General features: G+C 44.9%; 9 protein-coding genes across 9 annotated transcripts; 5 read left to right on the plus strand and 4 right to left on the minus strand.

The window, feature by feature from the left end:
* Positions 1-1,256: 1,256 nt before the first annotated feature.
* On the plus strand, positions 1,257-2,681 carry N7495_009104 (uncharacterized protein; the record flags this gene model as incomplete). The annotated part of the gene is made up of 2 exons (XM_057211755.1): positions 1,257-1,290; positions 1,489-2,681. The coding sequence occupies 2 exons, from the start codon at positions 1,257-1,259 to the stop codon at positions 2,679-2,681; spliced, it is 1,227 nt and encodes a 408-aa protein (XP_057061298.1).
* A 290-nt stretch (positions 2,682-2,971) lies between these two features.
* On the minus strand, positions 2,972-5,397 carry N7495_009105 (anoctamin family protein; the record flags this gene model as incomplete). The annotated part of the gene is made up of 5 exons (XM_057211756.1): positions 2,972-4,216; positions 4,266-4,697; positions 4,749-5,037; positions 5,110-5,263; positions 5,313-5,397. 5 exons carry the CDS (start codon positions 5,395-5,397, stop codon positions 2,972-2,974), a joined length of 2,205 nt encoding a protein of 734 aa, XP_057061299.1.
* Positions 5,398-6,294: 897 nt separating this feature from the next.
* On the plus strand, positions 6,295-7,524 carry N7495_009106 (chalcone isomerase domain-containing protein; the record flags this gene model as incomplete). The annotated part of the gene is made up of 1 exon (XM_057211757.1): positions 6,295-7,524. One exon carries the CDS (start codon positions 6,295-6,297, stop codon positions 7,522-7,524), a length of 1,230 nt encoding a protein of 409 aa, XP_057061300.1.
* Positions 7,525-8,166: 642 nt separating this feature from the next.
* Positions 8,167-9,757, plus strand: akr1 (putative aldehyde reductase (AKR1); the record flags this gene model as incomplete). Its single annotated transcript, XM_057211758.1, has 12 exons — positions 8,167-8,213; positions 8,268-8,355; positions 8,405-8,418; positions 8,471-8,555; positions 8,621-8,640; positions 8,694-8,766; positions 8,819-8,948; positions 9,006-9,070; positions 9,125-9,253; positions 9,301-9,416; positions 9,466-9,629; positions 9,684-9,757. 12 exons carry the CDS (start codon positions 8,167-8,169, stop codon positions 9,755-9,757), a joined length of 1,005 nt encoding a protein of 334 aa, XP_057061301.1.
* Positions 9,758-11,102: 1,345 nt separating this feature from the next.
* N7495_009108 (SDR family oxidoreductase) lies at positions 11,103-12,242 on the minus strand (the record flags this gene model as incomplete). The annotated part of the gene is made up of 5 exons (XM_057211759.1): positions 11,103-11,135; positions 11,183-11,291; positions 11,346-11,401; positions 11,455-11,764; positions 11,815-12,242. 5 exons carry the CDS (start codon positions 12,240-12,242, stop codon positions 11,103-11,105), a joined length of 936 nt encoding a protein of 311 aa, XP_057061302.1.
* Positions 12,243-13,962: 1,720 nt separating this feature from the next.
* Positions 13,963-15,775, plus strand: N7495_009109 (fungal specific transcription factor domain-containing protein; the record flags this gene model as incomplete). Its single annotated transcript, XM_057211760.1, has 4 exons — positions 13,963-14,341; positions 14,394-14,952; positions 15,005-15,371; positions 15,419-15,775. The coding sequence occupies 4 exons, from the start codon at positions 13,963-13,965 to the stop codon at positions 15,773-15,775; spliced, it is 1,662 nt and encodes a 553-aa protein (XP_057061303.1).
* A 1,034-nt stretch (positions 15,776-16,809) lies between these two features.
* N7495_009110 (uncharacterized protein) lies at positions 16,810-18,694 on the minus strand (the record flags this gene model as incomplete). Its single annotated transcript, XM_057211761.1, has 4 exons — positions 16,810-17,462; positions 17,533-17,950; positions 18,005-18,395; positions 18,471-18,694. 4 exons carry the CDS (start codon positions 18,692-18,694, stop codon positions 16,810-16,812), a joined length of 1,686 nt encoding a protein of 561 aa, XP_057061304.1.
* Positions 18,695-19,316: 622 nt separating this feature from the next.
* On the plus strand, positions 19,317-21,177 carry N7495_009111 (alpha/beta-hydrolase; the record flags this gene model as incomplete). Its single annotated transcript, XM_057211762.1, has 4 exons — positions 19,317-19,853; positions 19,925-20,043; positions 20,106-20,209; positions 20,279-21,177. The coding sequence occupies 4 exons, from the start codon at positions 19,317-19,319 to the stop codon at positions 21,175-21,177; spliced, it is 1,659 nt and encodes a 552-aa protein (XP_057061305.1).
* An 849-nt stretch (positions 21,178-22,026) lies between these two features.
* N7495_009112 (dipeptide transmembrane transporter) lies at positions 22,027-23,892 on the minus strand (the record flags this gene model as incomplete). The annotated part of the gene is made up of 6 exons (XM_057211763.1): positions 22,027-22,899; positions 22,975-23,070; positions 23,152-23,225; positions 23,284-23,480; positions 23,538-23,617; positions 23,698-23,892. 6 exons carry the CDS (start codon positions 23,890-23,892, stop codon positions 22,027-22,029), a joined length of 1,515 nt encoding a protein of 504 aa, XP_057061306.1.
* Between the last annotated feature and the right edge of the window lie 390 nt (positions 23,893-24,282).

Genomic DNA, 24,282 nt, shown 5'->3' on the forward strand with positions numbered 1-24,282 from the left:
TCAATAGTGATGCCTATTGATCCTGAGTTTGAATATCCTAATAAACGTAAAGTAAGCAGACCATAATACTAGAGCATCCCCACCAGCAGGAGTAATAGTCTTTTGTAGGCGGTACCCCCCAAAAATGAGATGTTGGGACGCTCCGAAAAGTTGAATACCTAGGTAGCCTTCTGGCTTGAAATCTGCCGAAAAACTCAAAGGCTCATCTAAGAGTTGAATTTCATTTCCCCATCTTAAGTATAGACAGGCCGTGATTGAGACCTCATCTTTTGATTCCTCTGCCTTCTTTTTCGTTCTTGAGACGCCACGGGAGCCTGGCCTTCTTTCTAGGTGACTTGCTTCGCGACAGCGTTGGTGTGCGATGCTGAATCATTTGCTAGGCTCAGTGATGATTTGAAGTTGGCGGCTTTATTAACCAGTTTCATCCAGATCATTATGTTGCCTGGGTTGATGACTATCTCGTTGTCGTCCATTGTCATCATCCGGAATATAGATAGAACCCATTTATGCTGCCCTGTAAGACCCGTGGCTAAGTGCACTCAAGAAGCAGATATCGAGCAACCATTGAGGAAAGGTAGAAGTGGATTGTATAGCCACCATTTTATACCTAACTTCCTGAGATTGGTTGGCTTACTTACGAACATATTTGAAGTCGTCAGTGTGGAGATACAATAGCTTTTGAGCTAGTCTACTGAAAAAATGCGTCCTAGTTTTGTCTGTAATTGTCACGATACTTGAAATAGAGAAATCTGTATATTTTTCGGCTGCTCAGCTCTTCTGATATAATTATGGCTTGGTTGACGACCGTATTGTCGATAACCAGACGGGAGTCCATAGTCATGTCGCATCCAATTTTTATAAGCTTTTACGAGGTCGGTCCATGCCTGCAGTTAGTAGGGAGGCCTTCCTTTCCGGTGAAGTTGCTCCAGACGCCTAGATTCTTAAACTAGGGCACGGAAATTGATGCCATTGAAGTTGATGTTGCCTCTCAGTTTAGGAATTTCGGATATCAATATCGAGATCGGAAAGTATTGATTTTGAGAACTGAAGCGATAGTCAGTTAAGGTATTTGGGAAATCAGTGCCTTGACTAAGAAATACAAGATCTTCCATAGATACTCAGCTAAGATGAATCAGATCGTAGAGATTGAAATTTGAATACGAGATCACGTGATGTATGACGCAGTATCAGATCTTTTTTTGACTGATAGCAACGGAGTACACTAGGCCTCCTACAATATACTGCGTACAATTTCGATGGCGACAAGGCTTTCAAAGTTGATACCGTCAGGTAATCAACCATATATTTCAGTCCGATATTGCAGAACGCCGATTTTTTCGCAGGCGTGCCGCGCCCCATTCGCTCGGCGGTTCCAACATCGAGACTCATTGAATCATGCACCTATAGCAGATCAAGTGAGCAAAACTCGCGATCCAACGGTTGAAAAAAATATAGAAAATGCATCGGAACAGTATGATTCAGCACTAGCAGACGCTCCTCCTACCAAACCATGGCGAAAAAGCTACCTCCGCCGGCGCTCGGCGCTCACTCACCATAAACAAACACATCATCGGTCAACTGCCCGCCAAACGTATACTCGCCAGGAACAAAGTATTTTCGCAGATCTTATTGCCCAGATAGGCCCTAAGAAAGATGAGGAGGGTGTGACTCCGGCGGAAATAGAAACAGTGGTTCCGTCCGCTGCAAAGAGCGATATCTCTGAGCTTTTGGATTATTTCAAATTTCTAAATAAGGAGGAAAACCCTCTAGGGCAAGGATCCAGGGACGGTCTTATCCAAGAAGAAAAGAGACTGAGTCCTTTAAAACCAGCCAAGCGTGACGCGAAATCAACCGTCGACCAGCTCTACAAAATCAGACTCAGCGACCTCGAGCCCATCAAAGAAGCGGATGGTCAATTTGATCGATATCTCTCTGTCAGGGAAGCTATAGATTACGTCGTCGACCGTGAAGGAAGCAAAATCGAAGCCGAGCTTTTCGAAGCCCTCAATTCCGGGAAAGGAGACCAAGGGATTTGGGAGTTGTGCAATGAAAGGATTTTCTCCATGATGAAGCAGCTGGAGTCGACAGAGACAACAACAATTAAACCCACATCAGTACCCACATCAGCACTCACATCAATCTCTGTCTCCGGCACCGCTAACGATGCGTCCGACGGATCACAAGAATCCAACCAACCCTCGTCATCTCCAACTCTGAACATCCCAGACATACTCCCAGTAAACCATGTGATTTCACGATTATACCCAATGGTCTGCCTGACAGCATTCCGCATTCTAGGTGCTCACTTCCCAGGCTCACCACTAATCGGCCAATTCCAATCCTCCCTGAAAGCACAAGGCCGTTTCTCAGCAGTCTTCGGAACATGCAAGGCTCTCTATGATGAGCAAATTGCTTATTATTGGCATGTCTGTCAAGACCTTCCGGCTCTGGTCGCTTTACTGCATGATATGGAGCTCGTTGGCCAGGACCCCAGCAATCGTGTCCAGGGCCTCCTGAGGGAAATCGTGCAGCAGCATAATATCGAAGTTACTAAGGGAAGTAGTCCCTTCTGGGATCTACCTACGAACAAAAAGGCTTATGAGGATCTTGTTCGACCTGGTGGCTTGCTGGATAAAATCCGCTTGTATAGCAAAGACAAGCGAGTCGTCAATTTCGTCTAAAAAATATGAGAGCTGGAGATTGAAGCACACGGGTTGAAATTTTCCAGGCCAGACTCTTGTTGAAATAGGTAGCATGTAAATATCAAACTGTAATAACATCTAAAGGTACGATGCCAATTAGGATATAGAGGAAGGCTAAGTAGATTTATTACTTTCACTACAGAGAAGAACTCCGCACTCTAAATCATAGCACTATTAAATCGCACAGGAAAAGTCAATAATAACCTAGCCCCCAATTTACAAACCGAAAGGTTGAAAAGTTTTCAATTTCCAGGGATATCCGTCCCATTTTACTGCTCTTTCTTGTGCTCGGCGGTTGCCTGTGCCTGGATGATACGGCTGCCAACCTCTGCAGCCTCCATCCAGCCGCGCTGACGCATCCAGAACCGCTCGGCAGAGTCAGTATCATGTGTGGAGGTCCGTCGAGCATCGTCTTCAAGGGCAGAACGGGTTAGTCCCGACACCTCCGAGGAGAGGTTGTCGTCTGCCTCCTCATCTTCTGCTTGGGCGCGGAGTGTCGATTCCAAGTATCGTTTGCGCATCAAGAACCGCTCAGCACGCTCCTTTCGTGCGTTTGGGGGCTCGAGCTTGGTCATGGCCGTCTGTACAGCAAAACGGGTGATAAGATACAAATGCTCCGAGAAGAAGATTGTCAAGAGCAGTGCCCAGCCCTTGATATCGTTTGGCTCTCCTTTGGGGCCATGCGCGTTGCCGCTGAACATGTGAACCAAAGCTGCGCTAGAGATACTACCAACCCAGGAGAGGAAGCCAAGTGTGTCTAACCAGGGGCCAATAGTCTCCGCACGTAGTGGTGTCGGCCGGCGGAACTCCATGCAAATCTTGAAAAAGTCCGACCGCAGTTCGACCCAGTTGTTTACAAAGAATGATACCGGGACGAGTGGCCAGACCGGGGAGAAAAGCGCCAGGTAGCCAAATTGAATACACATCTCACGCAGATCACCGGTTACCTCATACTCTGGCAGTTCGACTTCATTGCGCACCCGTTTCAGAAATTTGGCTTCCTCGGGAGGGTCGTCGTATACCACGCTGGGCCGCTCTGGTGAATCCTTGTCACCATTGCGCTCCAATCTGCCATTGCGTCTCTTGTTGAACGCTTTGTATTCCCGGAACGCGTGCTGCTTCAGGTACGGCACGATGGTTTCCATTGCAAATCCGACGATCTGGGCAGTCACAGTGAAATAGATGACTTGATTGCGCAGACGTGCAGGGTCGATCTGGAAGTTTAATCGTTTTACGGAGCAGTGTTCCTTGGACACGAAGGGCCGGACAGTCAATCGGAAGACATCCAAATACGGAACAATCAGGCTCGCGAAAGGCACATATACAAAGGCCGTAAGGAACACTGGAAGGTAAGAGGTGATGAAGTTGATGACAAAGATTTTTTGCGTTAGAGCAACATCGTAAGCATCATTTGTCTCGTGGTTTTCATAGTCGTTGAGCCGGGTCGCAATTGACGTCAGTACGGCACTCATAGTAGGAACTAACGCAGACAGAAGGATGGTTGGAATGAAAACCTATATAATTAGCTTTGGCAATCCATATTTCTCAGTAGAGGGGTCGTACCAAGTAAGACTTCAAAGGACCAGTATATAGCTCAGAGATGAATATCTCAATGGCAAAGCAGGTGGCAATAATGGCACCTAGAGCGATAGCAGTCAGCAGCGCAAATGGGATCTGAAGAAGCTGTCGCTGCATGCGCGTAGTCGCGGGAAATATCCCACGGACTTCGCCAGTGGTTTGATCCTGGACTTCCTTTACAGACTTGAACTCTCGTCGATGAGTTCGAACGGCAGAAACGCCTTTAGTTTGCCATCGGCAACTCAAGTCCACCTCCTGACGCTTCCAATATTCGACAAAAATAATGCACCATAGCGAGTTGACAACTGCGTAGACCGTTGAATATCCACCCAGCAAGAACCAGCATCCAAAGCCGAATAAGGCGGGGAATATAAGGAAGCGAAAGTACGACTGGAGGAATGAGAAGTAAAATCCAACCTATGCTTCATGTTAGCCCGTGATTTGGTCAGGTTAGATTAATGCACATACACTCTCTCCAAACTTGTTTCGCACTTGATCCAGGTCCTCCTCCGACAGAAAGGTTTTTTGGCTCCATTCACGGATCCATTGTTTGTTGGTTTCTTCGTCGTGCAATGGGAATATATCCGTGACGTTCTTCCAGCGCCCGTGCTTTGGGGTGATGCCGGCGCCGCCTTCTTCGACGGGGAGCGTAATCATATAGCTAATCACTCGTAACCGCTCCGCCTCTGTCTGAGGTTCAATGGCGCCAGTCGTTTCAGGTTCTGCATTGCGAATTCCATACAGCCAGTCACGGACTCTGTAAAGATCTTAGTCAAGGCCAATCTTAATGATTCCAGCAGGAACGCGTTACGCGCTTAGGTCAACTCACCGCGATCGGTACACCGCCTTATTCAGCTGCTTCTGTGAAGCTCGAACGAAAACAAGAAGCGACGATTCATCACCCTGTCTGACCTCAGTTTGAAGGCCGACCTGGGAGAGAGCACGGAGCAGCTCCTCTAGCTGCTCAATTGCATTTGCTTGCTCTGGAAACAATTTAGCACTGCTACCTATCTATGCACTGGGATCACCCACTTGTATCGCCAAAGGTGTAATTGATAACGTAATCCACATGGAGGTTGTGACACCCTAAGGTATTTGGCTCGCTAGCGGTCGCCATGACTTGTTAGATGAGAAAAGAGAGATTGGTGGGGGAGATGAGGTAAATCGAGCGATGCGGCTGAACGACGTCACCGCAAAGGCTTGGCATTTGATAGATAATGACGTCTAGGAGATTTATACTTGCTTCACCAGAAGAGGAACATTTCAATGATTAAGTCATGGTTATAATCCGGCGTTTTCCAAGGTTATTCGCTACGGTTGTCTCGCTCCGGTTTTCTGCCTAGAAGGCTCAACAAACTATGTCAAACATGTGTTTATATTTTATGACTACTCCATGGTTATTAAAGTTATTTGAAACCTCACGGCGAGAATTCTTGTCGCACTAAAGAGCTCAGGTGACACCGTAGATACAAGGTAGTTGTGGAGACACTCATGGACAGTGTACCGATCATCCAATGTATTTCCAAGGCTCTTCTGTTGATTGAAGCCTTATCCATATGAATAGCTAATATCATGGGAACGGCGTCCTCTAGAGCTTGAATTTGGCAGAATCTTAGGTTGGTTCAGCACCAGGAATTAGCTTCCCAGTTACCTTGAGGTTGAGATATGCTCCGAATGTTGGAAATATTATATCGTTTTATTGCCAGCATTGAAAGGCGAAAATTATATAGCACGCATTGAGGGTCTTAGCTAAGAGGGCGCCTTACAGATACCAAGGTACTCCTTAAAGGCTTGACCCAGGAAATGAAACCCTGGACTCTACAAAATGCACCATAGGTGTGCAAAATAGTTGAGATTACCCATTAGAGCTACTTTGTTCATTCTTGCCCAATTGTTGCGAGTCAATATATCGTGCCATGTCACGTGAAATCCCGCCTTCAAGTCCTGGCAGCGATTACATTTTCGGTAGATTTGAGCTTCCTAGATAATTACCAACAACCTCAGAGAACTCATCATGAGCGCTTCACTTCGTACACCATTGTGCAATTGCAATTTCATTGCCCGCCAAAGCATCCGTGGAAGCCACCACACCCGGTTCTTTTCCACGATCAACACCCTTCGATCCACCCGCTCCAATAATCCACTTAACTCCCAAGCTCGAAAGAATGGAGAGCAATTCGCCAAATCCCGACGATCAATTGTGGTCTCGGCTACCGGAATGGTCGCATGTGCAGCTGCTATGTATGGATTGATCAAGTTAGACGCATTTGGCCTGAATGCACTGGAGAAGCAGGAGAAGGAAACCAAACACAACCAAGCCACAGCCACGGAATCTAAATCTGGAGCTATCAAGCTGGACGGACCGCCTGGATTCCCCAGTGATGGTGGATCATCTGTGATACCTATTGAAGGTCAGGAGGATCTTGAGCAGGTTGCGACAGGAACTAGCTCGGTACCTTATTTTCCCAGTACTATCCGCTTGCCGAATGTCTCGTCATCAGACAATAAACAGTCAGGGGATGAGCTTTCGGCCGATGATGGAGAGGACTACCAGCTTCTAGGATTGGGAATTCGAACTGTCTCCTTCCTGTCCATCCAGGTCTACGTAGTGGGGCTCTATGTCGCAAAATCCGACATTACCGAGCTACAGCAGCGTCTAATACGTACAGCTATTCACCCACCAGATTCTGAAACTGCGATTGCTACCTCTGAATCTGCTACCTCTCTTGTCTCACCGGAGCGTCAACAGCTGAAGGAACTTCTCATGAACCCTGAACGAGGTGATGCTATCTGGTCAGCTATCATCAAAGAAAGTGGCATTCGCACCGCCTTCCGCATTGTCCCAACAAGGAACACAGATTTTATGCATATGCGCGATAGCTGGGTGCGTGGAATCACTACCCGGGCGCAGCAGCACAAGGATGAGTTCCAAGACCAGTCGTTCGGATTGGCTATGAACCAATTCAAGGCTATTTTCAGCGGTGGTAAGGCGGTGCCCAAGGGCCAGGCTGTTCTCCTTTCACGTAATGCCCACGGCAGCTTGGATGTTTTGTTTCAGCTTGATCCAAAGCAACCTTTCCGGTGGTTGGGTGGTGTCACCGACGAGCGGATTAGTCGACTTCAGTGGCTTCTTTACCTGGCCGGAAAGAAGGTATCCAGTGATGGTGCACGAAAGAGTATTGTGGACGGACTTATGATGATTGTCGAGCGGCCAGTCGGAACTGTCACACAGCGAGTGGTATAAACCATTCCGTGATGTAAATTTAAGAACTTGTTATCATACTTTATCTAATCTCTACTCTTTCTGATACGTGGAATTTACAGATTCCGGAATTTAAGCGACGGGCCGAGTGATTGCCAACAAGACAATGGAATGATATGTGGAATATCCTATCAATTTGATTAACCAATTGGAAACTTTGGAACCCTGGCTCCTTGTAGCCTTCGAAGATCTAAACTGCGAGGAGAATATAATGAAGCTATAAGCTAGTAGAGTAGTTACTCTATTCTAACATATGGACGCAACAAGCAGTCAACGGTTAAACCCGGATAAATATAAACATGACATCATACAGACATTAACGTAAGGTTGTCCCTTCTTAGTTTCTATTTCAACATCGAATAAGCAATTATTATATGATTGGATATGAACGCAATTGCCCTGAATAACTCAATGTGTAGTATATTAGCTGGAATAATATAAACCAGTTTCTATTCTGTATCATGCCGATTTGGTCGGTGGGGTCTGCTCCGTGGGGTGGGATGGCGAGCTTGGAACCCCGCCTGAGGTCGCTTATTAACTTGACGTTATTTGACGCGATCCTCCCCTCTTCATTCCTCCTTCAATCTTTTTACTCCTTAATCTTTACCAATTCATATCTACAACATGTCTCTCGGCAAAAAGGTCACTCTCAACTCCGGTGCCCAGATCCCGTAAGCCAATTCCACAGTATTCGAAGTCAAAACAAAACACTGACTAGGTCACAGTCAGCTTGGATTTGGCACCTGGCAGTCTAGTCCCGGTCAAGTTGGTGAGGCCGTCTTTGAGGCCTTGAAGGCTGGATATCGTCACCTGGTAAACAATGAGTTCTGCCACATTTGATGCCTGCGCTAACTTGTCTCAGGATCTGGCTACTATGTATGTTTATACTTTGGGCCTTTTATAGCGGCGTACTGATTCGGTCCCATAGCTACCAGAACCAGCGTGAGGTTGCTGAGGGTATCAAGCGTGCCTACAAGGAAGTCCCTGGTCTGAAGCGTGAGGACATTTTCATCGTAAGTTCTTCATACAAAAAGCAGAATTGCAAGTTTCGCCTAATACTAATCCAACTTCATGATAGACCTCCAAGCTCTGGAACAAGTATTTCTACCGATATAAACCTTCCTTATATTCAGATTTTTAACACCTTCTAGCCAACATCGCCCTGAGATTGTCGAGGCTTCTCTCGATGAGTGCCTTGCTGAACTCGAGCTTGACTATCTTGACGTATGTTATAAATATTCCAGGAACTTTAGTGGAATCCTGCTAATCGTCCTAGCTCTACCTTGTTCACTGGCCTGTATCTTTCAAGAAGGGCGACTCGCTCTTCCCCCTCGATGAGAGCAGCACTTTTGAGCGTGGCGATGTGATTATTGACGATGGTGTTTCAATTGTCGATACTTGGAAGGGTAAGTCCGCGGATGTATCAGTTTTAGTCTACTTAGCTTACACTATACTTCTTTCAGCCATGACCAAGCTTCCCAAGAGCAAGGCCCGTGCCGTCGGTGTTTCCAACCACACTATTCCCCACGTTCGTACCACTCGTCTGACGACAAGCCTCGGCCATACTAATACATTTTATTAGCTCGAGGCTATCATTAACGCCACTGGTGTTGTGCCTGCTGCTAACCAGATTGAGCGCCACCCCGTTCTCCAGAGCCTGGAATTGATTGAGTACTGCCAGAAGAAGAATATCCACATTACCGCCTACTCGGTATGTCTATAATATCCGAGTTCACTCAACCCCGCTAACATGAATAGGCCTTTGGCAATAACTCGGAAGATGTCCCTCTCTTGATCACTCGGCCTGAGATTAAGGAGGTGGCCGAGGCTGTTTCCGAGCGAACTGGTGAAGAGGTCACCGGTGCCCACGTCATGTATGCTTCCCACTCTCAGTTGGCAATGACATGTACTCACAATTTATAGCCTTGCCTGGTCCCAGATTGGTGGCCACAGTGTCATCCCCAAGTCTGTTACGCCGTCGCGTATTCGTGCCAACTTTAAGGAGATCGAACTCACCCCAGAGGAGGTGGAGAAGGTTAATGTCCTGGGTAACAATCGCAAACGCTACAACCTTCCCTACGCTCTTTGTAAGTTTTAGTCTGTTCTTTTTCGGGTGTAAACAACTGCTAACAATTTCATAGACAAACCTCGCTGGAACATCGATATCTTCGGTGAGCCTGAGGAGAAGTCTGCTGGCTATAAGGTGATTGTTTAAATGGACATCTTTCTTAATGGCCAATCACAATTCGAAAGCAAAATAATGAATATTGGAGAAGTGATATCTTGTATGCCTAGAACTTAGGTAAAGATTGAATCTACGTGCAGATTTAAGCCAATACAGATTATGAATCACAATAGTATCTTTGCAAATAGACAAGTATCTCAACTAAACAGATAAGTAGTAACAACCTCGGAGCCTTGGAGAGAGCAAGACGATGAAAAAGGCAACAGTTTCTAAGGCTATGAAATAAAGAAGTCCCAATGCTCTAGAGATTAAAGTGCAGTCGAGGTAGGAGTAGTAGAGGCAATGGAGATGGACTCGGACTCCAATTTGCAGGACTCGCCATTAGATTCCTCGGCAGGGACTGGGCTTCATTTTCAATCCGGTGAGGAGTTTCTGCTATGTTCACTCATTAGGCTTTGGTAAAATTCTAAAGTTCCTCTTTTGTTTTCTGAGTTGGAAAGAAGTATTCTTGAAAGGTCAAAGAAATTAATGAAAGGATGGCGTTTAGTGGCACATCGTACTGTAATGTTATATTTTTGATTCTTTGAGATGCATCAAGTCTTTTATTCTACGTGGCAATCAAAGAAGGAACTAGGACTGGTAATGTGATTTCTTCAACACATTGCCTTCAATAAATGATCTTTCATCTGGTATCTTTCGTTTTTATTGGGTCGATGACAGGCGGAATTGAACAAATTCAGGAAGACTTCGTGACATTGCTACCTATGTATATTGAAAACAAAGATCATCCAAAGTCTGCCTCATGATAAGTGCTTTCCAAGGTTGATACCCCATAATTAGAAAGGGTCGCTCTAGACTTGATCTTTATTAAAATCAAGCTATAATAGGTTCAGATTCGTTATTGATTGATGACAGAAAGTGGTTATTATTAGAGTGATCTTTGAGAATGCAGGGAAATTTTTGAGTCTTTAGGATGTTATGTAACTAGATCTGATAGCAGTATCAATTAGAGAAATTTATGCAGAGGAAGTATATTAAGTAAACTGTTGATTTGTTAAGATTATTGATGGCCCTTCCACCTACTTCGTTACCCCCGTCATAGGGTCGGCTGTTGGCTGTCGCCAATCTAAAATCCCACTTTCAACGATGAAAAATAGGAAACCAGTTCACCAAAGAAATAACAAATACAGCGCTATCAACTAGTATATTCTTTGAATACCTGCCCAGGTCTACCTGGTCAATGCTGTAGCTCTAAGGTTCCAAAGGTTGCAGGAAATATATATTTTGAGTTGAAAGAGATCTATATACTAAGTAGCCATGAATGTTGCATTTCTATACCGTAAGACCTGTTTCTTACGTATGCCATAAAAGTTTTTTATGACTTGCGGTGCAGAATGCCAGCGCTCGCCTATTTTATGGTTAGCCTGAGGTCAAATCGAGGGACAAATTACATACCTGGTGGTTGGGGAAGACCAGGGTATCGGCAATGACAACGTTTTCACGTCGACCAGCTGCAAAGACAATAATTTCGGCAATATCCTCACCGGTCAAAGGCTCAACTCCCCTAATAAGAAAGTCAGTGAAATCTATGAAACTTCAGATAGACCGTTGAACTCACTTGTAAACGGCATCAGCTTTGGACTTGTCGCCATAGAATCGGACAACGGAGAACTCCTGTAATTGAATAATTAGCTTCAGACTTGAATATCTGTTCAGATGATATTTACAGTCTCAACCTGGCCGGGATCAACTTCGATAATGCGGATTCTCGAAGCGATGAGCTCCTTTCTCAGCGAGTCCGTAAAAGATCGGACCGCTGCCTTGGTCGCACAGTAGATACCACCACCAGAATAAGGCTCGCGGCCGGCGATACTGCCAATGTTGATAATGTCACCACGGCCGCCCTCTGGTCGCTGCTTGAAGATCGGGAGAATGGCCTGAGTCATGTGGATCAGACCAGTGACGTTAGTATTGAACATGATGTTGATATCCTCGGGTTTGATATCAGGTGCCTGAGCAACGCCCTTGACCAATCCACTAAAGCATGTTCAGTATCTCGTCGATAAAGCTTTGTCGGTCTAACTCACGCATTGTTAACAAGGACGTCAATTTCCTTGAACTCCGCTGGAAGAGATGAAACAAAGTTCTCAATTTCAGCAGGGTTGCTGACATCCAGCTTGACTGGAAGCACCTTCACACCATCGCCGACCTCGGCCTGGATCTCCGCAGCAACTTCCTTCAGTACATCGATGCGGCGTGCAGTCAAGATCAGCTTGAGGTTCTTTGGCGACGTGCGTGCAAACTCCTGGGCAGTAGCCTTGCCAATTCCAGAGGAGGCACCGGTGATTACAATTGTCTTGCCGTCCAAACGCTTTGCCATTGCTGAGGCCATTGTTCGTCGAATTGCGGGGAATTGGATGGTTATCGAAAGGGTATTCGGAGATAAGCGAGAGAACGGGCTTGATATTGATGACAGTAAAGTAATCGATCTCACGCTGTTTCTGAAATAGTTCATGGACAGCAAGATCTCCGTGAATTGCAAGAAGATGGCTTCGCAAGGCGGGGGAGCGATGGTATCATATCTGATTATGTCATCCCAGGTTCGTAGAATCAATCAATTATTCATTTTACATATTCTAATTGGTCGCCCAACCCTAAAAGTCGATGATTACCCCACATGAGTTTTGAAAAGAACGGGTGTTGACTTTCAAACCAATAAGAGTTACCGCTTTTTGGCTGTCACGTATTTGTCATCATTGCCGAGGTTTGAGATTCGTTATCAGTTTGATCACCATAATGAATTTAAAATTATTTCTTTAGAATCTCCCAATCTTTCTCTACTGGCTATGTGTTAAAAATTTGTTTTAATATTCGGGGTGACACTGGATATGAGCACCAGTTTTTCTCCTTCGCAGGAAAAAATGCGATGCGTACAAAGGATATCTGTAATACCCTGTAGTTAGAGTGGAGTTAATTAACCAGGGTATTTTTTAGTTTTCTCAGCTCTGGAATCCTCAACTTGAAAAGGATCCTGGTATAGGAGTAGGGTAGTCCTCCTGTCATATACATAACTCGGCTTATGTGTTCACTCGGCATCCACCTACATAGTACCTTAGTCTAGACTCCTGAGTCTGAGTCTCTATACAGATAATAGACGCAGTGGAACTGCAAGCCTGTTGATAAGGATCTGTATGATAAAGAGGTTTATTTGTCTGTTGATTTTAATTAGAAAGAAGTATAGTAAATTCATCCCAATCATCCTATTGAAGAGAACGCTTCTTTGTATGCCGATTGCAAAGGCTTTCCCACTTCATTTGCTCATTCAATGACGCGTATATACTAAAGGATGAACAGGCGATTATAAAAAATGTCTAAGATATCAATCCTGATAAATTAGTATCACGTGAGCTATACCACCGGCAAGGCATTAGATTAGCCACTTCCCGACGGAGCACCATAGCAGTGCCAAGAGTGCTCCCGAACACCTCGAGGATTCGGGAGCACTCTTGGCACTGCTAATTCCGAATTAAATACTCGACGAGAAATTAAATTCCTAGATCCTGTTTTGAGGTTGTTTCACTACGAATAATATTCACCCCTTCCACCTGAGTACTGTCTTCACATAATATATAGAACTTTGCGCTTCTAAGGACTATGCGTTTTCATCTAGACGCTTTTATCGAGTGCTTCAACAACAAATACGTTATCAGCTGACTGCATAATCTTGGGAACATACCATTGGGCTAGTCTTTACGGCGATAAACATCACAGTTCAAGACCCGCATTTTGGTTGCTGACATGTGACCTCCTTTTCTAGTTGAAAATCGTACGACTCCTAGATCATAGATTAAGATAGAATTTCGAAAGCTTAGTCCACGCATTCTATTGATTCCCTGTTATCCTAGCCTCAACACCGAGAAGACAACCGATAGGCAAATCGGATAATGGTTAGGACGACGATTGCTTGTGCATGGTGCAGGTAAGCTATGAAGGATTAATAATCACTTCTTGGCTCAAGTGAGTAACATCGATTGATGCTATGTAGGCGCTCCAAGATCAAGTGCGTGCACAATGGCAACCCACCTTGCCGCTGTTGTCTTAAAGCGGGACGAACAGGCCCGGGGGACTGCACCTTGTCAGGACCTTTTGGCTCAACACCACAACGTTCTCGACTAAGGCTGAAACACGTAGAGAAAGAACCACAGGTATCAGATAACGATGCTGATACCATCGAGATGCCTTCAATCATCCATAGTCCTCGATCAGTCCAGTCTCTTCAAAGTATCGTTGATCAGACACCGTATTCGGTGATTGTGAAGGCTGCTGGCCTATTTTGTCGAAAGTTTCCCGAGCTATCATTCCTGCACTTTCCTACTTTCATCACGGCTCCCAGGAAACAAGAACTTCAAATCGCTGCAATGCTCACCCTGTGCCAGAGATTCATGCCCAGTAGCGAACTCATGTTTACGGAGGAGGAATATGCCAATTACACCCAGAACTGTCTGTCTCGGGTGCCCAAGGATCCCCCCAGCATAAGCACTGTTCACGCACTACTAACAATGTCTATGTATGAATGGGGTGGTGGTAATGGCTACGGAGCCTGGATGTACAGTGGTATGCGCTCCAAATGTGATTTATGATTTATTATTCTCATGAATCTTTCTAGGGATGGCAAATAGGATGATGCAATGTCTAATTGTTTTTATGACGGATCATGTGCATACTGAAACGGATCGCCAGATTCAAAATCGCACATTCTGGGGATGCTTCATCATGGATCGTCTTGTCTCCTGTGGTAGATCGGAATCGGCTACTCTTTCATTGGACAAAATATCTACTCACCTGCCCAGCGGGGACCTGGATTTCGCATTTGGGTCATCACCCCTATCAAGATATACATTCAGAGATGTTCGCTGTAACATTAGTCTTTCACGGTCTCTAGGCGTGATTGATACTTACTACTGTGTTTTGATCAGGGGCTTTGATATTTGGGCACAAACGCACAAGTTTATTATTGAGGGTGGAAGAAAGCAGCTTGGAATGAACAACCCGGAAAATTGTCCATGGGTTCACGGGTCACGCTGGAGAGGTATCTACGATACTCTCGAAGATTGGAGATCATCACAGAGTGATCGACTGAAGTACCCGTCTACTCCAGTTGCTATAAATGTATCATTAGGCCAAGGCGAGTCGTTCGCCTACGTCAACTTGGTATACTATATCAGGTGCGTATTTTTCTCATATACTTCAAGGTTAATAAGGATTAACACCCAGCAGCCTTTTATTCTTGAATCGGGAATATATCCCATTCCTTCCCACCTTGAACTCAAAACCACAAGGCCCGGTAGATCCTCCCGTCCTTCCGGCAGTGGCACCCACAAATTGGTGGAGTGACAGAGCAAGGGAACTATTCTATTGCGCAGAAGCTATAACCCTGATTCTTCAGGAACTTATAGACCTGGAAAGTCCACTATTAACACCATTCTCAGGTCTTTGTACATTCTCTGCAGCGACAATGAATTTGTATGTGTCGGCATTTCCTAGTATGAACCTTGGAAGAAGCCCCAACGCTACTGCTATGGCAAAACTAAACATTATCCATCTCAATGAGTTCAAGCGTCTTTTCAAAATGGGAAAAAGATGGGTGAGACTCTCGCTATAAATATAAATCCCCACTAACACAATTTTCAGTGGTTAATTATCGAAAGCACGCAACTGCTGTATCAAGGAGCCATTGCCGATCGAGCTCGGTTTCATGGAAAGACGCGGTGCGATTTCCTGGCCTTGGAAGCCTCCATGCACGATGCCTTGGGTAACTCGCCAATCCACCATGACAGCTTCACCCAAGGGCCTAGCTACCCCGTGCAAGACAAGATATCTGGGCAATCAGCACTGGATCATTCTGCAGCCATCAACCTTCAAGAATTGTCTGCAAACGGCATATCCCAACCATCCCAACCACAAGAACCCCTTGAGATGGATCATACGTATGACCCTTGGATCGAGCTATGGCCGATGTGTGACGAGTTCGATTTCAACCCTACCTAAGGGTGGAGCCTCTAATCGAGTACTCAAATCACGTCTGATTCCCGCTCGGATTTCGGGTTTCAGTTCATTTCTAGGACGATAGTACGAAAGAATAAATGTCGCGGATTGCATACCCCCGTTCATAAGTGTGCCTCATAGACAATTAAAATAGGAGGATTTCGAAGTTATTAAAATCATCGAGCCCGTGGCGTTAGAAGTTCTCCACGAAAATCCGCTAACACTGTGGCCAAGTCTCCTGATACTTTCCTCCCCTGTCACTGATGAGTATACAACCATCCACTAGCTTGACAGAAATGTGTATTTACGCGCCATTAATCCTCATATCGAAAATCCTCCTGTAAGACGGATGATTAACTGGCGTATGAAAAAGCGCTCTTGAAGGGCACGCGGCTGTTTGGTGTCTCCAGAGCCCTGAGCTTCCTTTGTGGGCTAGTGAAAGTCCTTCAGATGAGCAGAGCATTGAAGAAGGGGTGGTCACAGCGGATGTGAATAGTCCGCTGAATCTGACTGAAGAATAGAGTAATTCGAGAATATTCTTCGCAAAGATATGCCGCTATACTCAAATCAATGGATGGGACTGTTTCCTGGTCTTCTTAAGCCAGTCTGCCTAAAGAGAAATTCATTTCTTCAGATTGTACCCTTTCAGCGTTTTTGCAATTCATCTATGGTACGATCTATATCTCTCACTGAAATATCTATGATCATTATTATATCCCTCTTATCGATAGATGCACCCAACAGGTTAAACGGTATATAAGAGGTCTTTTGAGAACCTATGACACCAAGGCAGACATGGCTGATGTCTGGCATGGAGCTTAAAGGTAGTTTGTGGGAGGGTAGTATGTTTGATAAGCCATTCCACTATTCAATAGTAAAAGATTGTGCAATATCAAGAGTAGTCGATATAATGAGTCAATGCAAGTAGGATTCAATAATTAAATAATAGATAACTAAATGAGTAGTATGCTACTTATCTATATCTTCAACGTAGTCCATACCATTCTTCATCTCCTAGTAGAATTATGCTAAAAAATTCAAACCCACGGGTCTCGAAGTAAATCGGACCTATTCTCGGCTCTCTCCTCCCCCCAATCGCCAAATTTTCCCGATAAACCAGCCTGGAGAACTTTTTCCATGCTGTCATAAGCTCTTTTCTGGTTGTCGGCCTCCAATGTCTTCACCTCGCTTTTGCCTTCTGGTCCAAATGTCTTAACAAACGGTGATGTCTTGATATCAAATCGAGGCCATGGGTCTTTCCCATGAGCGAAGGATAGCCAATCGTATGCCATGCTCTCTGCAACCTTCTTCTGAGAGGACGTCATCAAAGGACGCAACACATTGAAAATGTATTTATCATCTAATGCATGATGCGCGAAATTTTTCCAAGCATTTGGAGCTCTTTCACCGTCAACGATGCCCTCATCGAAAGTGGACGGCTCGTCAAAATGGTACAGCAACACATTTGAATTAGCTTTTGCGAGGGTGTAGTTTGGAAGTGAAAAGACGGAGTGCGTGAGCATATGCTCTATTTTTGCCCAACCTTGTTCCGTTGTCAACTCAGCGGTGATATCGTAAGCGTCAATGATTGTAGCTGCATCGGCTCTTCCCATGAATTTTTCAAGGTCATCAATGAGTTGTTGACCATTCAAATCGAGACGCCCACGATGATCAAAAAGAATTCCCTCGTCTGTAGTGGTCAGTAGTGGTCAGCTCAAAGCTACTATAGTAGTGATTGAAGGTTATTCAGCAGCACTCACTTTTGCAATCCCCAAGCATGACATCACACCATACAGGGAATTTTGCCTCAGTATCTCCCCACTTCCATAAGTTGACCTTTCCATCATCACAAACTTGAGCAACGGGGATAAGACAATCGTGTAGATCATGTGAAACCAGACAGTCCTGCGCAGAGATTTTACGCATCGCATTGACTCTTTCCGCTGCACTAAGAGTTTTTGACACGCCAAAATGATCTGCAAGTCTATGCCACGCGGCGTTATACTGTTCTGTGGTAGAGATGCCACAAGTAGATGTAGTTCCCGACATGAGAATTGCACGACGGAATAATGCGGGACCAGACAAGTGCCAGTGAACAGATGTTGAGCCTGCAGACTCTCCGAATATAGTGACATTACTTGGATCACCACCGAAAGCAGAGATGTGTGTTTGAACCCACTAAGATTTGATTAGTAGCTAGCCCTTTAAATGCCTGAGTGGTGTCAAAGTTACCTCAATTGCTAGTCTTTGATCATATAATCCCCAGTTTGCTGTCTGTTGTCCGGATGCCGAATTGACATTTTTTATATCACTATTCGTCATAAAACCAAATACCCCGAGGCGGTAGTTCAGAGTGATGACCAGAGTTGGGAGGCCCATCTGAACTGACATTGCAGCTAATACTCGACCATCCATCATTGGTGCATTCCCAGTACCTGCAGCCAAGCCTCCTCCATGAATCCAGAGGAGAACTGGGAGAGGAGATCCCAGTGGAGGTGATGATGCCGGAATGGTAATATTGAGGTTGAGACAAGTGAACTCGTCCTGAGTGGGCATTGGCGTATAGGGTCGATCGATCAAGGGGATTGGGTAGAATCTTCTAGGCGGCTGCGGGCAATAAGTGCTGCAAGATGGTTACTCAGGTCAGTTCTGGAGCTCCTACAATTCGCTTTTGAGAAGTTTTAAAGAGCCTTCATACCCGTGTTTCTGCGCATCTCGTACGCCTTCCTGTTCCCATGGCGTCTTTACTGGAAGAGCAGACATCCAACGGCCAGGAACCTCGCCATAGGGAATATTGTTGAACTGGCTAATGGAGCCATCAAATAGAAAGCCTTTCAACTTTCCAAGCCCAGCAGCATCGAACGTGATAGAGTCAATGGATTCTGGCAAGTCATTGATGTGTATTTCGTTTCGTGAGGCCATGGTTAGACTGGTGTATGCTATTGCTGATGGAGGTAATTTGTAGGTAAATTGAGTTTCTTTCTTGCCCTTTTTCAACTATTTGACCCTTCAATACTTCTCGAGGCAGACTGCCTATCATTACAGACAACATTAGTGAAATGTAGTTAGAGGAAGCCGATGATCCGAAATGCGAATCCCTATCTATTCATGCTTTGTTTATCATGTTGTGTCAATAATTCCGACAAGCTGGGTAGATAGGGGTTTGTTGCTCAGACCCGAGTCTACTTACTAGCGGCCTCGGTGCTCCCCACTAAGAGGCGCTTTTTGCCGGCCTTATCTACTGTGTAGAAAGACATATCAGACCACGTATATTATTCTAAGATAATTACCAACCTCTACAATGAGAACACTGGTATCCAAGCACCAATCAGCCTTTCAAATGTAGTTGATAAACCCTATCTATCCAAAATAAAATAAAATTGGACGATAGGTTTTGGAGATAATGTCAAGTTTTTCAGTGCAGAGTACGCGGCACCTGTCAATTCTCCTTAGCAGGCACAAGTTACAAAAGAAAGCTTCAATATGATCATCATGCAAAAGAGTATTGTGGAATACTGTATTAAATCCAACTAACAAAGGTGAAATGCGTCTGACAAGGTTCCTGCATGGCTTGGCATGGTTGGCTGCAGTTGCAGCTGTTCCATCATCACTCGAGAACAGTGTTGTACCGTATGGATATGCAAGAAATGGGACATACTATGGCATTAGTGTTCCTGGACTCACTCAAGACCTGTTCCTAGGCATCCCGTATGCTCAGCCACCCGTTGGAGACCTTCGTTTCCGTCATCCCAAGTCTTTGAATAGTACATTCACGGAACTTCGTAATGCTACCGAGATTGGATACACATGCCCCGGTTGGGACAACACGACCCTTTATACTCTTAATGAGGACTGTTTGAATCTGAACATTGTGCGACCTTCAAGTGTTTATCCTGCTACTGGACTACCGATTGTGGTCCAACTCTACGCCGGTGCCGGACAAATGGGTTCCGCTGCGAATCCGAATGCTAACTTGACTTGGCTTGTCCAGCGTTCGGTCAAAATGGGTCAGCCGATTATGGGAATTGCCCTGAATTTCCGCAAAGGAGCTTTTGGATTCTTAACAAGTCGAGATGTTCAAGTATGTGACGTCCGAGAAGTCTAAGCACGACATGCATTTTCTTCGATAAGCGAGGCTAACATAACCCTCAGAATGCGGGAGAATTAAACGCTGGAATTCGTGACGTGCGTATGGCACTTGACTGGATCCAAGAGAACATCCAAGGTTTTGGCGGAAATCCGGATGAAGTCACACTGATGGGTCAATCCTCGTAAGCACTTCACCCTAACATAAATCTCACTCTGCGTCGGAATATTCTCTGATGATGTTTAGTGGTGCAGACATGGTGGCCTGGCAAATGTTTGCATACGGCGGTGAGGGAAAGCCTCCATTTAGAGCAGCAATACAGAACAGTGGATCGTCAAATGGCATCGCATGTAGGTTTTGATTCTTCTTGTTTAAAAGTCAAACATTGTCATCATTTCGCTGATAAGTACCTGAAATAGCAAACTCGACAGATTGGTACCAACCAATGTACGATCAGCTCGTATCTAGTGTGAACTGTACAGAATCTTCTGACAGGCTAGATTGTCTCCGAAAGGCACCATACGATGCTCTGGCTGCTCAAAACATCAAGTCATTTTTCTTCGCTACTGTTGATGGCAACTTCATACCAGTTGCTGGTGGCCGAGCCAAGCAGCTAGGGAAGTTTCATAAGGTTCCGCTTATGCTAGGTGGAGGCCGAGATGAGGGTACGGGTTTTGGAATTGAAGGATGCAATACAGAGGAGGATATCATATCTCATGGTCTTCTCTATGGCTCTGGATACCCCATGTCCAATGCTACATGGAAGAAGGTTTTCGAACTTTATCCAGATGATCCGGCCGAAGGTCTTCCGGCTGGAACCGGCTCAGAACGCTTTGCATCACACGGTTACATGTATAAACGTCAATCGGTTATTTCTGGTGATGTTACTTGGAATAGTAATGCACGGCAGGATGCCCGGGTCTTTTCGGTAGCTGGTGTGCCTGTTTACAAGTTCGTCTTTGCCACGCCTTCTTGGTCCTCTCCAACGACCCCTCCTGCTGCTTACTTGGGCGCGTCTCATGTGGCTAATTGGCCTTTCACCTTTAACCTTCCTGGGAACGATACTGATCCGTGGATTGGTCCAGGTGAGGCTCGAGCCCGCCTTCGAACAATGGCATCATCTATGACTGTGGCTTTTATTGCAAGCCTCAACCCCAATAATCACGGCCAACAGTTTATAAACTGGCCTCAATACAGTGCAAGGGATGCCGGTGTGAACTTTGTATTTCACGCCAACGGTTCATATCTCGAGGATGATGATTTCAGAAAGGAGGCTATCGATTACTTGATTGAGACTCAGGCTGATAGAGGACAGTAACTAACAATGGAATTTATGGATGAAGAGGTTCTTTTCATCTTATCTCTTTGCCATCATATCATGTTGAATCTCTTGATCAGAATTCTATAATTGGTGGTCTATGCAGTTCATTTATTATTCATTTCCATAATTCCCGTATTGTCACGGCCTAGTTGACATAGCGAAATTGCTATGGCAGTTAGAATTAGCAGAGCTAGAGCCATAAATCAATGCAATAAAACCACAATGCTGGACTACAGATCTGTGATCAGTATGAGCCTTCCTAATATACAAACTATATATGGTATCCTGAGGTTGAGAAGCAACTTGTACCGAATAATCCTAGGATACTGAGATATTAAATTAAGTCAGTCTGATATTTAAAGACGAGCTTGTCTTCTGACTAATGCCCTAGGGTTTCCCTGCTTATTTTGCGTTGAAAAGGCTACATTCAATTTTACGCTATCCATACTTCTCCTTAGCTATCAGACTTTTGATTGTCTCAATCTTGCTTGCCGTTCGCAAACCAATTCTACTGGCAGTAATTAGACTTAACATTATTACATCACCTAATATCAACAAGAACCCATTGTGACTGATTAATTTCTGTATTTCCTGTTTCAAAAAGCTATTTCTGGAGAAATGCGTATGCTACATCTGCCATATTCGAGATATACGACTCGTAGCTATACCGCCAAATGTCACAAACTTCCGGCCTCAATGCCAGAGAGCCACTTTCGATTATGATACAGCTATCAGAGAGATGCAGTAAAGATACTATGTTCAAAAATCAATATTAGTTTGGCTGCAGTAGATGTTGTAAAGCTCTAAGCTAGTGACACGCCAGCAGATCTGTCTGTCGATGCAGATCTACCACCTATATCTGAATTTCAACGCATCTTCAAAATCTGTTCTATCCAGAAACTCTTCATGCTCCACTGTCATTCTGTCAATTACCTCCTGAGATGTTGATGCATAGACTCGATCTCTTCTTCGGTTCTCAATTATATAGTATACTCCCAGGGCAATATTCAAAGCCAGGACCAATGACATAGCTACCAGCATGGAGCGGATACCAGTACCATAGTATGGTCCTTCTCTTGTAATGAATAGCTGTGGCGAAATGATGTTTCCGACAGAATAGGTAACAAAGACAACGCACGTTGTGGTGACCTTCTTTGTAAAACCGGCGACATTTGACGCAATAAGACTCAGAAGCACAGTATAGGAGGCTGGGATAGTAAGCAGTAACCACACGCCAACACATCGGCCCCATGTGGCAGAGAAGGGCAAAACTGTGAGGAGGATTGTGCCAACTAAACTAGGTAAAGAGACGATGAACATGATAACCGTGCGGCCGTTCTCGAAGAAATATGAAATACCGCCAGCTGTAAGCATCGCAATGCACTCAACACCACCAACGGGCAAGGAGAGCAAGCTGGTTTTGAGACCTGTGAAGCCCATATCTTCGATAATGATAGGCAGAAAACTGCCTCCGATGTTAAGTAGATTGCTTATTCCAGCCCACAGAGCGATCATCCAAACTTGTGGATCGGTCAGCGTCTCACGGAATTGGGCCCATTTCCAGACAGTGGTTTTCACACCGGCACGGTTGACACGAAGACGCTCAATAGCAATGATGCGTTGGCGCTGAGTGAGGAACTTGGCATTTCCTGGATGGTCTGGGAGGAAATAGAAGATGACGAACGACCAAACTATAGACAGGCCTCCACAAATTATGAACTAAAAGAGAGAGATAGTCAGTTAAGAGCCAATAAATCTTAGCTACCCAAGTAGTTAGGTAATTTGAGGAAATACCAATAGCTTCCACGGCTTAATACCAGAGGTACTATGTCCAACGCCCCAACTGAGAAGAGGGGCTATAATCACGGCAATACCAACAAAGAAGTACCACTAGAAAACCCTACCATTAGCGATCCTTCATAAATATACCGAGGCGTATATAAGATGAAGATGGATGATTTTGTGACATACACAGGTACAACGTAATGCCTGCTCTTGGCCTTTATAAAACATTCCAGTGACGTGCACACACAAAGGCGCGATACCTATTATAATCAGTTAATGATAATCGAAGTCATATGTATCAAACAGGGTAAGTCATACCGGCTTCGAAGATCCCCATAAAGAAGCGTAAAGCTGCGATTCCCGCAAAGTTTCGCGCAAGTGCAGAAAGCATGACGAGAGCTCCCCACATAAAGAGGGTGACTGCAGCAAATTTACCCATCGGCGTTTTTTGAATCAAATAATTAGCTGGAGGCTGCCCAATAAGGTAGCCGAAATAAAACATGGTAACAGCCCAACTGCGCCGCGTAAAGTTAGCTCGAGGTCAAGTTAGTCACACCTTAGGAGCCACTTACCTATACTGCTGACCCACTAAATGCATATCAGTCCTCATGCCATAAACTGCAGCATAAGATATTATTGCTTTATCGAGAGCCTGCAGACAAAAGGTTATGCAAATCTGAATTGATCAGCTAATGAGTAATGATAAAGCATTGCCAGGAAGGATTTAAATACCATAGACAGAAGAAAGAGGTCAATTCTCCATATGACCGTATTTTCCTCTGCTTGAGTGTACTCAATATCGCCACTTTGTGTTATAAACTGAAGCCCAATATCGGTCACTATTGGCTGAGACTTCTCGACATCAGCTGCTGACACCTGGGGCGTTACAGCCACATCAAGATCGATGGGAGTCTTCTCAGACAACATCTTTTAAGTACGTGTGAAGATATAGCTGTAGTTTATTCCTGATGAGAGAAATTGAGCACTAGGAATCTTGAAGGGGCAGGTCATCTAATATATGGTTTTTCATTTGACCATGAGACCTTTTCAGATTCAGTATTGCTCTACGCTGACCTAGTAATCAGATGGCTATCTCACCAGAAATCTACTTCAATTGATTACAGCTCCTTATCGCGTCTCAATTCTTGGCAAAACAGGAGGTCTAGAGCTTGGAGCTTAGGACTTGTTTAGCGCTATTGGAGCCGATAGTAAACCCGATATCAAACCCTATCCGAGCTCTTATGTCAAATCAAATTTAAGCCAAATTAGTGAACCTCTAGCGCCAGATACTGAGGTTTATGACTGATATATGGGGAA

Source organism: Penicillium taxi (assembly GCF_028828555.1).
Source record: "Penicillium taxi strain IBT 34144 chromosome Unknown utg000005l_segment0_segment0, whole genome shotgun sequence".
Classification (NCBI taxonomy): Eukaryota; Fungi; Ascomycota; class Eurotiomycetes; order Eurotiales; family Aspergillaceae; genus Penicillium; species Penicillium taxi.